Source organism: Carex rostrata, chromosome 3 (genome assembly GCF_964058835.1).
Source record: "Carex rostrata chromosome 3, lpCarRost1.2, whole genome shotgun sequence".
Lineage (NCBI taxonomy): Eukaryota > Viridiplantae > Streptophyta > Magnoliopsida > Poales > Cyperaceae > Carex > Carex rostrata.
Window position 1 is genome coordinate 4,840,411 of NC_135920.1, and position 16,780 is coordinate 4,857,190.

The window sequence follows — 16,780 nt, forward strand, 5'->3', positions numbered from 1 at the left end:
CATCAGACTGTTCACCAGCTCCCTTCAGTTTCTCAGTGCCTTTCGGTTTCTTTATTTTTAATGGACAGATATACCCTCATGGATAGTAATGTTTTTTAATGGTTGCACCAAGATTTAGATTTAAATCTACCCCTTGCCCTAAAATCTTGGTTGGTATCGAAGCTTTAGACAATTAAAGTGTTTTAAAATGTTTTAGTGATGATTAAGTGATTTGGAAGTTAAGTCACAATAACACTTAACTATTCAGGTTCACATGTAGAATGTTATGGGTTCAAAATCTACAAAATAGGAAAATTCTCTATAATATACAGAAGAATTTGAAAGTATATTAAGTGACTTGATTTTCAATCCATAATTTAAAAAAAAAACACTTAACTATTTAGATACGAATTTTTTGTGTTTGTTAGTTTGTTTACTATTTTTAGTATTTATTTTGTGAATTTTGAAATTTACACATTGCACGAACAACTTTTTGCCAATTAGCAAACCTACACTAATCATGAAAATTTCACGACCAAAAATCGGCAGTGGAATTTATGATTAATGCATTGCATTCCTGTATTTGTTTCTAACTTCCTGACAATAGTAATCATAAAAAGCCAGGATATCTACTAGCTTAGAATTATTGATACTTCATTTATTTATTTCACCCACCACCAAATGTCACTACTGTGATTTAATTTTTAGTAGAAATTTCATGTAACCCCTCAAAAATTTCAAAATTACATATTCCCCCCTCTAAAATTCATAATATCATATTCATCCTTCAAATTTTTAAATACTCACAAATTTATCAATTTTATTGTCTTTTCTATTAAAACTTATTTTAAATTTAAAATAGACTAGTTTTACACTTTATTAAGAAAATATATCTAGCTTGTTTAAGATCTAATCAATTATCTAATTAATCAGTTTTTGAGAGCAAATAGTTCATTTTCCTACTTTTGACGCATACATAGTGACATTTAGATGTACGTTTGTGTAAGCATCATAAGTATATAAATAGATTACTTGCTTTTAAAAACTGTCATTTTTCTTAAACACGCTATATATATATTTTTTAATAAAAAATAAAATAGATACTTCATGATTTAAAATAAGCTTTAATAGAAAAGACAATCAAATGAATAAATTTGAGAGTTTTTAAAATTTACAATGGTAAATAACTAAATATGATAGTAAAAATTTTAGAGGAAAAACACATAATTTCACAGTTTTGAGAAATATACATGAAATTCCCACTAATTTTTTATTTTGCTTTAAATTACTTGTTCAGTACAAGAGATTTTTCAAAGAACATTAAAATGCCATTTGTTATGGATCATAATTCATAACTGTCATTTTCCCCTCTTTGTAATGTAGTATTTTTCAAAGGTAGTGTGGGCCCTTTTATAGTTACTACTATATATACGTTTCAATTTTTTTTGGGTGCGTTGTATTGCTTTTCATAAAGCATACGTCATACCCATTTCGTTTTTATTTCTTGTTGGATTGATGAATCCAACTAGTATGATATCGGTGTCATATGACACTAACTTTAAAATTGATTGGATAGATTTCAAACTAATAATTCAAACCGATTTATTTTATAAGTGATGCGTTTACATACAAATTTTTTGCATGTAAACGTATAACTAATGAAGTACATCAGTTTAAACGATTTGAATTCACTGTTTGAAATCAATTCGATATGTTTTGGAGTTAGTGTTATATAGGATAAAATAACACTGATGTCATATTAGTCAGACTCTTCATTACTGCTCATCTCTCGATTAAAAGATCTCACCAAACAATCCATAAACCATTTATGCATCTCCCATATATATATATGCTCTGATTATAGTATTTGGTTATAATATTTTTGTTACTGATTGTGGTGATTCATAAACTCTTTGCTCAGTTGCTCTGCCTCTAAAGATTATTACCTAGTATAGACTTATTTCAATACATCAAAACACAACCGCCCCTGATACTGGATTCCACATGCAATGCAACGAGGCGGAGATATCTATGCCGACCTCCTTTGTCTCTTTCACGGTCCATATATATATATATAGCGTGCACCCAATTTATTCGACCATAACCAATTTTTTTTTTTTATTTCGATAATTTCCAAAATTTTGCACCATTTATTTTATTTTTATTTTTTTATTTATTTTTATTGAAACTCTTAATTCTCTCCGAAACTTTATAACAAGAGCTGATTTGGCGTCTTCTCTCCTCGCGCGAAGCACTTGGCACTGTCTGTCGCCACTCTCTCTTTCCCTTCTCAGATTCACATAAACCCAGGGCCCCAAAAATCGAATCCATTCACCCATTAAAGTTTTTCTCAATCGTTTCGTTTCCTCCTACTGTCCGGTGGGACCCACCTGACGGCGCATCTCCTCTACCCTTCTCGCGATGGCGACGGCCTCTGACGTGGCGTCTCCGCTGTGCACCTGGCTCGTCGCAGCTTGTATGTCCGCTGCTTGCGGAAGTGGTACCGACTCCACTTCCCGCAGGCCCAGATGGCGGCGCTCCGCTGCTGCATGGACCGGACCAGTGGGGCCCACGTGCCAGAGGCGCTCGATGACGCGGCGTATCTCTGTCTCTGGTAATAATAATAGTTCTAATGGCGCAAATTATCTCTCTTTCTTCTCTTCTTCTTTTTCTTCTTCTTCCTCTTCTTTTATCTTTGCGGGGGTGGCGGTGCTTTCTCCTCGTGCTGACGTAATAAGATTCGATTGGGATCAGTGGGTTTTGAATCTGGGGTTTAGGTTAACGTTCTGATAATAAGTATTTTTTTTTTTACTGATTAGAGATTAGCCTTACGTGATTTTTGAGAGAAGTCAAAATTCGGATCACAACTTTTGCGTGAGTGAATAAACCTGAGACATTTCAACATTTCCTGGGTTTTACAATTGGGTTCAGATAAATTGAATCACGTGGGGTTGTACTTGTACCTTGTCATGAAATTTTCCTGGTTGAGGTAACAATGTTGAAAAGTTTATGGGTTTCGTAACAGGTATATGATCTTCTATGAATGTACTTGTTTCTAAAGCACAAGAAAAGTTATATACGTGACATAATTATTTTTACTTTACATTGTTAAGAAACTGGGTGAGGTTCTTTTGATGTTATTCAGGTCATAAATATTGCATTCACTAAAGAATTAAAAGAACCTATCTTTGGTGGAATATCATGGAAACTAATGCAGCCTAATAAAAAAAAAATAGAAACCAATGAGGCACTGGTTTTGGAAGTAAAATTGACTCAAAACCCCAATTGCAGGAAAAGCAATGGCAGTTGCACTGCAACCAGAGAAGGGTGTGATAGAAAAGAAGCCTGAGACGAAGCAGAGAAGGGTTGTAGTGACAGGAATGGGAGTGGTGACACCTCTTGGGCATGACCCGGAGGTGTTATACAACAACCTCCTTGAGGGCGTTTCTGGTATTAGCGAGATTGAATCATTTGATTGCTCCAGCTTCCCAACTGTAATTCTTATCTTGTATTATTGAGCTATTTGTTTGTTACTTTTTTTACTTTGCTTTAAAAACTATGCTGCTCATCAAGAGCAAATTTTGACATGGTATTGTAGTAGGTACCTGTTTTAATATTATGAATTTAAGATTTAGTTTTTCCCTTTGTTCGGTTTTGCTTTTGAGCTTAACACTACCACTACTATATAATGAGCTGTTTTTATTTTTATTGTTATATTTATTATTATTATTATTATTATTATTAATATTATTAATTTATCATCATTAAATTATTATATTCTATCTCATAAGCATTACTGTTGTTCTTGCATAATTGTCATTGTCATTAGCTATTCTTGTTGCTACTGTTATTGTTAATGATATTTTTGGTTTTACTCATCCAATGATCTAATGGAAGAAATTCTTGTTTGGTTTATGAGAACAACAAGTTCTTCCATCTCATGTTGCTTATGTCATCATCACATTTACAATTATTTTTGTTTATTTATTCTAGAGAATTGCTGGGGAAATAAAATCTTTCTCTCCTGACGGTTGGGTATCACCAAAGCTATCTAGAAGGCTGGATAAGTTCATGCTTTACATGCTTACTGCTGGTAAAAAAGCACTTCAAAATGCGGGAATTACTGATGAAATAATGCGTGAGCTAGACAAGACGAAGTGCGGGGTTCTTATCGGCTCTGCCATGGGGGGTATGAAGGTAATTCTTTAAAAATGGGATGACTAGTGATGGTTTCCGTACTTAAGGTCAAACATTCTATGTAGTACTGGTAAGGATAGTTTCTGTATGGATGGCTATCATTGTATTTGCTCATTTTTTCGGTTTTCTCTGTTATACCAATTAAACCCAAGATATTTAAGTTTTTATAAACTAAACTAAACATGGTACTGTACAAGCCAGATTGGATAAATAGTTCCTTTAGTTGCTTGTTAGTGTATTAATTTGGGATATTGGATCTTGTAACTGAATTTTGGTTGTATATATTGTTTGATTCTGAGACTGTGATATGACCTTTGAATATCAGTTCTCATAATTTTTTGATTTATTTTTTCTATTTAGGTGTTTAATGATGCAATAGAGGCATTAAGGGTATCATACAAGAAGATGAACCCATTTTGTGTCCCTTTTGCAACTACCAACATGGGCTCTGCCATTCTCGCTATGGATCTGGTTAGATATTTAACTCCTTTTAGAAACCATGATGTCATTAAAAAAAAAAATTATGATTTATTCTTTAATTTATAATTTTGGATACCAAGATATCATAGACAAGAATTTATCTTTATTGATTTTTTATTTTTAATTATACGATTTGACCATATAGGGTTGGATGGGGCCCAATTATTCAATATCAACCGCCTGTGCTACTAGTAACTTTTGTATTCTTAATGCCGCAAATCATATTAGGAGAGGTGAAGCGGTGAGCATTTTTATTTTCAACTTTTTTACAGTATTGAGGTTTGAAATATCTGAGAAGCAACATTAAGAAGAAAAAAAGTTGTAATACTCAACATGAAGCAAAAATATAAACCCCTTAATTTGTGTGGTGTCCCTTTAAATGCAAATTCTTTTCTCCGTATTCCAGTAGAAGGCAGCTGAACCATTTAACTTTAGGTTATTTTAATTAAATATATTTACACTACCTCCCTAAAAATCTGCTGCCTCTTTTTTCTTATTTCAAATTTTGTTTTTTAGAATATGATGCTTTGTGGTGGTTCTGATGGAGCTATCATACCAATTGGTATGTCCTCTTTATCAGAAATTTGTTCAAGAGTATTTCCTTATACATTATAAAGTGATGTTAATTCTAAATTTTAAACCATTTACTTATTTTCTTCTTTTTTCTTACCTCCCCTTCTCTTTTCTGAATAGGGCTGGGAGGTTTTGTGGCATGCAGGGCTCTGTCCCAAAGAAATGGTGATCCAACCAGGGCCTCGCGACCATGGGATATGGTTTGTATATTTTACATCAATATATTATTTAGCTCTGCATATTTCTTTCAATTATTAACTGAAATAAAGTTGTCCATATAAGTAACATATGTCTTCATAACTCGATCTACGTTTTGACTTTAAATATTTCTTAAGAAGTATTATAAATATTCCAGAGAGAGGAGTATGGAAGCAAAAATATGGAAATAAAAAAAGAGTAATTCATTTAGAATATGAATTTAAATTAAATTGTGTGTAGGCAACTTCACTTTTGATTTTGTGAATGCAATTTTCTTTCACAGGAGCGGGATGGATTTGTGATGGGAGAAGGTGCTGGTGTACTTCTTTTGGAAGAACTCGAACATGCCAAGGCATTTGCTCCCCTATTTTTCTCTTCTTTCAAAAATTTAATTCTTCGTTGAAACTTCAATATTATTTCAAATGTGTTATTAAACTAAAATTTAACTAACAGCAAAGAGGAGCAGAAATTTATGCCGAATTCCTAGGAGGGAGTTTTACTTCTGATGCATACCATGTGACTGAGCCCCATCCTGAGGGTAGCGACTTTTAAAATAACCTGCCTTGTGTTTTCCTTTTTGATTTAGTAGTTTTGTACACTACTTATTTCTCCATTTTGAATTTGCACCCATGTTAATATTAAAAATATAAAAAATGAAATACTAATCATCTATTACCTTTCATGGCTTTGTACAGGTATGGGCGTAACACTTTGTATTGAGAAAGCACTGGAGGATTCTGGAGTAGGAAAAGAAGATATCAATTACATCAATGCCCATGCAACGTCTACCCTATCCGGCGACTTGAAAGAGTACCAAGCTCTTATTCGGTGCTTCGGCCAGAATCCCAGGGTTTGTCCTTTAACCAATTATCAAAATTATATGTTAATTTTACATTAATTCATATTTTGAAAAAAATGCAGTCTGACTAAAAGAGTGTATTGATTTATGTAGCTTCGGGTAAATTCGACTAAATCAATGACAGGCCATTTATTGGGGGCTGCTGGTGGAGTAGAAGCTGTAGCTACTGTACAGGTAACTTTTTTCTAACTGCATATGTATTGATATACCTCAGGACTTGTGAGTAGAATCTATTTGTGCTTTGTATTCCTATCCTCCATATTTATTTAATCACATCAATTCATTGCTGGTTCATCCCTTAAACTCTATATTTTTCAGGCAATTAGAACAGGTTGGGTACATCCGAACATTAATCTTGACAAGCCTGACAATAATGTGGTATGTGCTTTTGCACTCAGTTATACTTTTATTTTATTTTATTTTATTTTTCTCTTTGGTAGGGTGTGTTGTCAATAGATATGGCATGTTAGTGTCTATACAATTGCTCAGAACTAACCACAAGGGTGTTATTGACTATTACAAGCACAGGCAAAAAAAAAAAAGATAAATAATGAAATGCTTATATTAATACAATACTATCATTCTGGTATTAACTGATAATTACATAAATGAAGCTGGCCTGTACATTGTTGGATTATAGCAGCCAACAATCTCATTTGAGTTCGCATTATTGTTGTCAATTTGCTTAAACTTCTATCCATCTTGGTTTTCTGGATTCTAGCAACATGTACTGGTAGACCGTAATCTTTTAACATAAGTAAATCTGGTAACAGGATACAAACATACTTGTTGGGTCAAAAAAGGAGAGGCTCGACATAAAGGTGGCTCTATCTAATTCCTTTGGATTTGGTGGCCATAACTCTTCCATCCTCTTTGCACCTTACCATTGACCCTGTACCATGCTGTTCCTCCTTCCATGAACCTGGTCCGTGAGCCCTCGGGTGAACTATAACTTGACCTGTCAGTTTTTCTTTTGTTAAATAATAAGAGGGGGGGTCATCTTGTTGATGTAAAATGGAACATAGAAAATTTGTCTGTTCTGTTGAGAGGTGGTATAATTATAAAGTCCGCGGCATGACTCCAATATTTTTCCATCCGAGGAATTGCATGATGTACTTTAATGGTATTTCTATATTTTTTGTTGAATTTCTGGGGTAATAGGAGATTTTCTGTTCTCGTTACTGTTGCATTTACCTTGTTATTAGGGAAAAAAAAACACCTAAGTTTCTACAGTTTTTCCTGTTGTTGCATCAGGACTCAGGAGGTTGAAGGTTCTTTTAATATATATATTTTTAATTAAATTAAGTTGAAAAGGTCAAATTTGAACTTTAATTTCAACAAATTAGGTTAACAAAATTTCGGGGCCCCTTAACATTGTAATAACATGCCTTTGAATTGTATCCAAGTGTTTATAGATATATATTTGATTAATGAGGAGGGTGTTTTGTTTTAATACCTTATGTTTTTCATAGCTCATCATATCTTATACTTTATACTTTTATTTTCAAATTCCAAACTGTTGATCCGAACCAATCAATATGATATTCATACTAAAAATATGTTTAAAATATGTTTGGAGAAGAAATTTTATAATTTTTAAAGGTTTTTTACTATTTTTTTGAAATAGATACAAAATCACTGTTTCTGGACAATTATAAAAAAGTGATTTTCTATCCACCTGAAAAATAGTAAAAAAAATGGTAAAAATTATAAAATTTCATTCTTAAGCATATTTTAATATAAATATCATATTGAACGGTTTGGATCGATAGTTTGAATTTTTAAAATAAAGGTATAAAATATGAGATATAAATGAGATATTGAAAAGTACAAGGGATTTTAACCCTTCTCTTGGTTAGTACAGTGCAACCTTAGATTTCCGCTTCACCATTACACCACTGAGACGTCATCATCGTTATCTCGTACAATCAAAGGATAGCACCAAGGAACACTCATAAAATATTGATATAAGATTATTGAACTTTTTTTTTTTTAGCTTTTTCTGATTTTTTACATGTGTGGCAATTATACCTGTCTTTAAATATTTAACAATTCTATGCTTCTTTTCAGGATACATGCATTTTACATTTACTTTGATTCATGTCTTCTTGTCCATTAATTATCATAATTTTGCTTAAATTTGAAAGTTGAGGTCTCTACATTTGATTCATATTTTCTGATTTTTTTTTTTTTAATTTTGACTCGTATCTTCTTATCCATTTACATTTACATTTGATTCGCATGCTTCTTAAGTAGTGTTTGGTTGAGGCATAAAGTTAAGGTAGCTTAGATTGATTATTCCAGCTTAAGGACCTAAGTTATTTTTGTTTGGATGATGGCTTTTAGTTAAATCACGACAGAATCTATTTCTTGTTTGGATGGAAAACTACGGAATAAAATGAGATTGAAAGTCATATTTCTACATGTTAGTTTTATTATTTCTTCTTCCTTTGTAAGAGGAATAATACATTGTTAATAAATTTATTTGATAATTGTGATAACTAATAAATTATCTTTTAAGAAAAATAAAAATTTAGATATATTGTTTGAAAGAATTTAAAAGTTGTGTAGTCATCCACCGGATGAATTAAAATTTAACGGTTCAATGCTTTTGGACTTGTATGCAAAACGTTGGGTCCTCAACCAACAGCTGCTCTTTTTTAAAGATACCCTGAATTACACTAAAAGATTAATATGGCCATATCTCAACTAAACTGGCCCAAAATGGCCCAATTACATTGGGCCGGAATTAGGAGGGACCCAATACATTTCTTGTGGCTTTGGTCTGTAACTCTGTATCCACATTACTCGACAAAGAAGCAAATCATGCACACAGCACACTGTTCCTTCACAAATTTCTGCACAGCACGTCCAATGGCAAGTGAGTTGAATAGTGGATGTAAATTTGTACCGTGACCAGTCACACCAGTTACACTGTGACTTAGATCACATGTTGTGTCGTAAACAAGTTAAATTTGCACGTAATGTAAATAAAATTATAAAAAATAGTTACAACACGTTAGTTATGCTATGATTAAACATGGCATACATGGTTGGTCATATTTGTTCACGGTTAGTCAGTCATCTGTAGCTATATATTTCGAACTTTAATTTAGTTTAAAAAAAAAAATTAAAAATAAGGAACAATTGTTAATAATTGCGAAATAAAGAAATAATGTTGTTAAATAAAAATGTATAAAACATTTAATATATTTTTTGGAATTTGAATTGTTGTTCACTTATTTGAGATATAACGTAAATTTTGTTCTATTTTAGTCATGTGTAGTTATGTTTGGTCATGTTCCGTTCAATGTCGTATTATAGTGTGACTAGACCAGTTCGTGTGTCGTATTATACTATGATATGCCATACTATTTTTTTCCGAAAATAATTATGGCACGCGACACGCATGCCGTGTGTGACATATATGGCAATGGCGTTTTTTTGACATCTCTAATATTAATAATAAAATAATTAATACTATGCTGTCAATATTTACATGTAAATGCTGCAATATGTAGCTGTAGTCTGTAGACCTGTAGTTTACCATTTTCCTCAAAAAAACAAATATGTTGCTGACGACTTGCTGTAATTAATTAACTAACGCAACAATTTTTTGTTTTTTGTTACATTTTTTTGAACAAGTATCTTCTCCATTATTGTAAAATATTCCTTTCACTTTACGGTTTGTGATTAACTCCCAGCCACTTTAGGATTCGGACTAGCACAGGGAGCAGTATTATTGGACTTTGAGATTCGTGCCAAGTTAAAAAGAACGGTCCAGATCCAGTAATCGTAAAAGATTCCCTATTACGATACCAGGGAGGATGTGAATTCCATTCTTTTACATATAGTCAGCGCGTGAAAGAACTACGTACTGTACGCATGTGATGCGTGGCAACATTACTTTCAGGTCTTCTGACATAATTTCTGATATCTTACTGGTAGACCGGTCGGGCAGGCACTGTTAAGATTCTCTCTCTCTCTTTTTTTTTTTTTTTTTTATTGCAGAAATGCCACTGTCGTAGGATGTGGTAAATAATTTACGCAGGATCAGAATTAAAAAAATTGATTGAAGGTGGTTTTTATTTTATTTTTTATTTTAAACTTAACTGATGCAATCAACGTTGAATTTAGATTGAAGGTTAAAACTTAGAATAAATAAATGTAAATATTATAATTTAAACTCAAATTTTACAGCTACAAATTTAAATTTTCACGTTATACAAATGCACGCATTTAGCATTTTATAAGAGGTTAAACTATTAAAAAAACTTTGAAAAAAAGAGAATTTTTTTAAACTAAATTTCAGTATACATGATTAAAATTCTTGAAATCATAAAAGTGGTTAAGAAGTCAAGTCACTTGGCTGTATAAATCTACAAATATATATACTTTATTGGGTTTGCTATATTTTGCAGGGTGTTTAATTTCAAGTTTATGCTGGACCCATATGTTGTTTTCCAAAATCCACAAATTTATTTACATAGGTTATCAAATTCGAATGTAATGAGAAATAATTTTTTATCTAGTGATAATTTATTCAGTGTATTGTACGTTCTCTAATTAATGTTGTTTCAGTGTTGTGATAATTATGTTTATTTTCTTTTTCTTCATGCTTTTCATATTTCAGACGTTTCATGAGCATAAGAAGTATATGAAGATATCACACTTGGTACTTATTCATGTATATATTAGTTCTATGGATTAATATTACACTAATTTGTTTCATTTGGTAATTGTTTATCAACTTTGCATCAGTGTTGTAAAAAACGTCCGTTTAGACCGATTAATCAGCCGATTAGTTGTTGGCGGTAACTAAAATGTTACGGATTTTCTGATTAATCAGTCGATTATTTCTTATTATGACCGATTATTTCCGATTAATCAGTTGACAGTACTATGTCCATTCGATAACAACATACCGTTATTTACAACATTGCTTTGCATATTATGTATAACATATATATTTGATTCAAGTATTTTTAGTCCTTTGCTATAAATGGTGTTATCCATTATGTTCACATGCGTTTGAGCATGATGTTTATGCACTTTGCATAAATCATAATGTACAATATGTGTTCGATGGTTGGCTGTAAAATTGTTGCGCCTCAATAAAATCTACCCCTCTTTGAAAAGCAGACATATAATATGGAAATACTTTGGATGAATGCATGTATGTGACTCTTTGAAATTGATTTAAAGTTTACTTCTTTGAGACTAAATTTTATATATTTATTTTTAATTTTTAGATAGTAGAAAATCACTTGATTTAAAAATTTTAAATCATTCAAAAATAATGATTTTCAACTTATTAAAAAAAATGTAAAATTTTATCTCGAAGTACATTTTTTCATACGTAGATCACGTGTAACGGTTCGGACCCATAATATGCATATTACCATATATAGCCTCGCTCAACTTATTTGATAATATTTTTAACTGGCAGGGCCGATATTCAACAGATGTTCCAAAGTCGAGTTTGATTTGTTTGCAATTTTACATTAAGAGAACTAAAATATTAACAGAATAAGTCGCGGGGTTCAGTACGTTTGTCTGAAACAAGACTCGATGTATGACGTCATTCAGACCCCCGTGAATTAAAAATGGTAATTTCCTCATTATTTTGAATAAATAACCACTTAAATTACTGAAACATATTAGATTTGTTGAGAAATGCAAAAGGATAGGAAATTACCACTTAATTAAATGAATAAATAACCACTTAAATTTAATTATGAGGTATGGATATCATGTTGAACGATTTGGATCGATAATTTAGACTTTGAAAACGAAGATATACAATATGAGGTATGATGAGGTATAAAAGACATGAGACGTCATTGAAACTCTCCTCATTTTTTATATATGTTTTCAAGTACTCTTTTATCATTTTCTCTTACAAAAAAAAATGTTCTTCTGATTCTATAAAAAAAATAGCATATGATATGCAGTTTTTTTTTTTGCAAACTCGATATGCAGTTTCATATATAAAGAAAGGATAATTTTACTGTATATATATATTTTTAGAAATATAGTATATGTACATTCTTTGGCACATCGATTTGATGTTTTTGACAAACATTAATTGTCAAGAAATTTTCCAATAAGTAATTAAATATATGATGCGCCATCCATCATTTAGATATATAGCGCGACATTAATATTTTTCGAAGTATTTTTTTTAATTTTGAAATTATTTTCTTTTAATTACATCTAAACGTCTCTAAAACAAAATCATAAATATTTTTTGAAACTATTTGATGTATCCTCAAATGGTATTTCTTAATAATATAAAATTTAATTTAAAAAGATATCACAAAAAAGCACTTCATATATAATTAGTAGATATAGAAACAAAAGAAGGGGTGCATGGAAAAAAATAGCGGTTATTCCATGCATGTTTTCCATGAAATTAAGCTACCATGCACTCTTTATTATCCTAGATATAAATTAAATCATAATTTTGCCTGGTTTCCTAGGATAAAATTATTCTTAACTGAAATTCTTGCTAAATGAACAAAATAAATGATTGAAAGTATGGAAAATCGTTGTGTTACAAAATTTATTTTGTGATACTTCCTATGAAAGCCACTCTCCGTCCCAGCCTTCAAGCTCTCCAATATCCAATCTGAAAACAAGATTATGGAAACACTTTAATTAATTCATATTTTCTTCGATCACACGTATTAATTAATTAAATGCCTCCTTAATTTTATATTAATTTCAGATAATTTAAGAATTTGTGTTATAAAGATAACTCTTTTTCTATACCCAAAAAGTTATCCCTAAAGAAATTTACTTCATGATAACTTGGTCAATTCTTATACATGTATAATTTTATCCATAAAAACCAATGGCACACTAAATTCAAAATTTACAACTCACAAATATTCCACGACTTTATGGAATCTATACTTAAGACATAAATTTTCGCCATTATGTGGTCATTATTACTATATATCACAACTATTGATATGGTTATTGTAAACTTCACATCCACTATTATAATTGTAATGATGCTGTAGTTATGACATATATGCGATTTGAACCATTCAAATTTGAATTTGGCATAAATCTAAAATATTGAACTAAATCAGATCGTATGATGTCATTACTAATATATATGATAGCATTAGGATCTAAAATTTATACTATATATAATTTGATTTTGTCTTACTTTGGTAAATCTGCATCCATGTGATCAGCTTGATAGTAACCAAAAAGTTGTTCTTCAAATGTACTACTGGTTGCATTATTCACCTCTTGCCCAAGTACATCATCAAAGCACATTGGAGCATTCAAAGCCTCATCAAGCACATAATTAGATGATCCCTTGCTCTCTACACCCTCAGTAGCACTGATCTCCCCCTCCTCCCCTTCCAAAGTTTTCAAAAATTTGCTCCACCAAGCCGATGTCACCAAATTAACTGTATCATTCCACTCGATATCATGTTTCTCCCCGATCGAGTATATCTCTGCCATCTCCTCTTCGTCCATCACGGGATGGAATGACGACACAGAATTGATCTGGTGTTGGTACAACTGCGGTACTTCGTAAATTTGTGGCGTTGCAGATGAATATGATTGAGAATTGGATGATGCTGTAGGTGATGGTTGAGTTGGTGGTTTATTGTGTTGGTCATTAGAAAAGGAAGTAGTGTTTATGCTATTAAAGCCTTGAAAATTTAAGTTCAGACCCAAGGGTTGTGAAGGTAGAGGCAAGTCTAGGTTAAAGTTATCCAAAAAGGGTGTAATTGGTGCAATTGTGGATTGAGACCATGGCCAAGAGAAAGATGGATATGTGAATGGTGAATTGTTTGTATTATACAAATAGTTTGGAATGTTGTTATAATTGAGTGGACATTCTTGGTAAGGCTCAAACAAAGGAATTGATGGTTGTGTTAGGTTTGGCAGTTGCAGTTGTTGCTGTTGTAACTGCATATGTTGTTGATGTTGTTTTTCTTTTGCTTGCTTCATGGCTGCTCGATGAATTTTCAATGCGGTCACAATTTCTCGCCTTGCCTCGGCCATGTTTAGCAGTCTCTCCTGGTACGGCCGTGTCGTATGAAGTCTCCGTCTCACTTGCTTCTTGTGTGGTACTGTTTGGGTTTTGTTTTCTTCACTTGCACGGTCTTGAGTTACCTTCTTAGCCTTATCACTAGTATTATTGCTATTATTATCTTTAGGGTTTTCACCATTTTCAGGGTTTGGAGAGCTCATGGTAGAACCATCACCCCCTTTGACTCTTGAAGAATAGCTTAGTTGCTTGACTAGACTCCTTATGTACGCACCAGAAAGGTGTGGTTGCTCTTCTCTCTCCCCCATGTTGCCTTTTGAAGAAGACCTATTTCTCATCTCTCTCTCACACACAAACACACTCTACAGATAGAATTCTAGGTGGGATGATGGGAGAATTATGGAATGGTGGGATCTTCTCTTTCTGCAAGGAAAGTACAAAATCAGGGACAGAGAACAATGATTGTATGTTTCTCTGATAAGCCCTCTTGGGGTCAAATTATATAGCAATAACACTACAGCAGAGAATAGCGGTGCATCGTAGAATTTTGTTTTCTTTTTTCTTTTTGCTTCCTCTTATATATTAATTGCTATCTTTTTGTTGTTTTGCCAGTTGGCCCCTTATTTTAATCTTATTAGTACTTTGCAAATTAATTAGAGATTATATATTTTGACATGGCATTATCAGCTTTAAAATAATGTCCTACAAATATTCTTCATATCACAAAAAAATAAGATGCATATACTATTTTAAATCTTACTGCATTATTTTTTTTCTCTGGACAAAATTTTGTCCTGATATCTGGGGTATTAAAATTCTATATTATACTACATTACTACTCATGTGAGTGTTTGAAAAGCAATGTTATTGACATTAATAGCAGTCATACCTAAATTTATTAAATTTGAGCAAAAGAGAAATAAACTCTAGATGCCAGCTCCATATATAGTTCCTAAACCAAAAGGCAATATAAATTAAATTAGAAAATTAGAAAATTGAGAGAATAAAAATGTCTTGTATATTAAATAAACTCAACAAAATGCAATACTGGGTACTCTGGGGTGTGATTTGCTAGTGCATTAAAATATTGGATTGTATTGTTGACATAATATCTAAATAATTTTTTATTGACCTAAGGTAAAGGAACTATATAGACCTAGGATGCAGTATGCACAGTGGCTGGTACTGATCTTTTTGGTACTTGAGGCACAATAACTCCTCTCGGTGCCCACTTCTGGGGCATATCCAAATACCGTTATGTACAGGATTTTACCAGAGTTTGATTTTCTTTTTTATTTTCTTTTTATAAGAACATTGCATGAAAGAATTTTTCGACTGCACAGACGCGTGGTAATATTTTTATTAGTTAGTTCACTGTATGATACATTTGTACATTAAATATTTAAATATTTTTGTTGTAAGTAATTTTTTGTGATGTTTAACTATTGAATTTTACAGTTTTTTTATTTGAGATGTATGTATGTTTAGTTGTTACGTCCGAAGGTCAAAGTAAGTTAAAGATACATATCATGGCAAATTGTATAAGATAATCGGATACATGATCTAATCGAGCTTTAAATAATGATTTGGTGCAAGATGATCTGATGGATGATTCACATAAGCTATTTGAAATGTCAGATATTGACAAGATGCTGGATCATTAAGATTACGGAAGATCATAGAGATCGAGATCATTATAAATATCACACTTTACCATTTTGTTTTATCATTTTTAATTTATATAGAAAATTATGGTAAAGTATATCTAAAGTATTGCATGGCTGGAAATCTAATTCAAAATTCAAATAGCCGGGCTGGTCAATAATGAAAACTTGACACAAGCAAAATATGCTAATCTTCTATGTTGTATATCTTGTGATCTACATAGAGTCATTGGCAAACCCTTTTGAACTCCACTATAAAGAGTGGGCTCTATTGTCTGTCTCAGGTGATAGAAAATACCCTCACAAACCTACATTTTAGAATTTTTTTGAGAGATTTAGCCTAGTCCATTGTTGCTTGTGCCTAAACTTCAATTATATTTCCAACAACTTCAAACATACTTCACTTAAATTGATCATTGATATTTCCATTTTATTTTGATTAGTATCAAGAGCTTGCAAAAATACACTTATGTAAATAAATTATGGACGTTGATTTTTTCAACTTACTAATTCAGATAAAATAATTGAGAAGTGATAACTTTTATATAGAGGTCACGTTTAACTGTTTTGTTTTGATATATAATTTATTAAAAAAATTGTTGTCAAAAAAATAAAAAGTAAAAATATGATAGAGATGAAAAAAAATAGGATATTTTAACCATCCTCTGCTCCTCATAAATATAATGCCTTTTTTTTCAATCAAAAAAATAAAAAATAAATATAATGCCTTTTTGCAAGTATGAGCTCCAAGAAACTGTACAAAGAGATATACTCGAAGTCCATTTTATTTTATTTTTCAACAGTGTAGAG

At 31.7% G+C, this 16,780-nt stretch overlaps 2 protein-coding genes across 2 annotated transcripts; one reads left to right on the forward strand and one right to left on the reverse strand.

Moving 5' to 3' along the window:
• Positions 1-1,750: 1,750 nt before the first annotated feature.
• FAB1 (fatty acid biosynthesis 1) lies at positions 1,751-7,462 on the forward strand. The gene is made up of 13 exons (XM_078298845.1): positions 1,751-2,593; positions 3,271-3,473; positions 3,973-4,176; positions 4,537-4,647; positions 4,802-4,897; positions 5,173-5,218; positions 5,350-5,429; positions 5,711-5,779; positions 5,881-5,965; positions 6,123-6,277; positions 6,380-6,460; positions 6,605-6,664; positions 7,060-7,462. The coding sequence occupies exons 1-13, from the start codon at positions 2,401-2,403 to the stop codon at positions 7,174-7,176; spliced, it is 1,500 nt and encodes a 499-aa protein (XP_078154971.1). The 5' UTR covers positions 1,751-2,400; the 3' UTR covers positions 7,177-7,462.
• A 5,187-nt stretch (positions 7,463-12,649) lies between these two features.
• Positions 12,650-14,749, reverse strand: LOC144552021 (hydroxyproline-rich glycoprotein family protein). Its single transcript, XM_078300130.1, has 2 exons — positions 13,467-14,749; positions 12,650-12,917 (listed from the first exon to the last, which is right to left on the reverse strand). The coding sequence occupies exons 1-2, from the start codon at positions 14,642-14,644 to the stop codon at positions 12,869-12,871; spliced, it is 1,227 nt and encodes a 408-aa protein (XP_078156256.1). The 5' UTR covers positions 14,645-14,749; the 3' UTR covers positions 12,650-12,868.
• Positions 14,750-16,780: the final 2,031 nt, after the last annotated feature.

What these genes read in the sequence shown, in the direction of transcription:
- LOC144552021 (XM_078300130.1), bottom strand. Translation starts at nt 14,644, where the DNA reads ATGAGAAATAGGTCTTCTTCAAAAGGCAACATGGGGGAGAGAGAAGAG. An exon ending in ATGGATGCAGATTTACCAAA is followed by an intron (nt 12,918 to 13,466) that starts GTAAGACAAAAT and finishes TCTTGTTTTCAG; the next exon opens with ATTGGATATTGGAGAGCTTG.
- FAB1 (XM_078298845.1), top strand. Translation starts at nt 2,401, where the DNA reads ATGGCGACGGCCTCTGACGTGGCGTCTCCGCTGTGCACCTGGCTCGTC. An exon ending in CTGCCATGGGGGGTATGAAG is followed by an intron (nt 4,177 to 4,536) that starts GTAATTCTTTAA and finishes TTTTCTATTTAG; the next exon opens with GTGTTTAATGATGCAATAGA. An exon ending in CCTCGCGACCATGGGATATG is followed by an intron (nt 5,430 to 5,710) that starts GTTTGTATATTT and finishes TTTCTTTCACAG; the next exon opens with GAGCGGGATGGATTTGTGAT.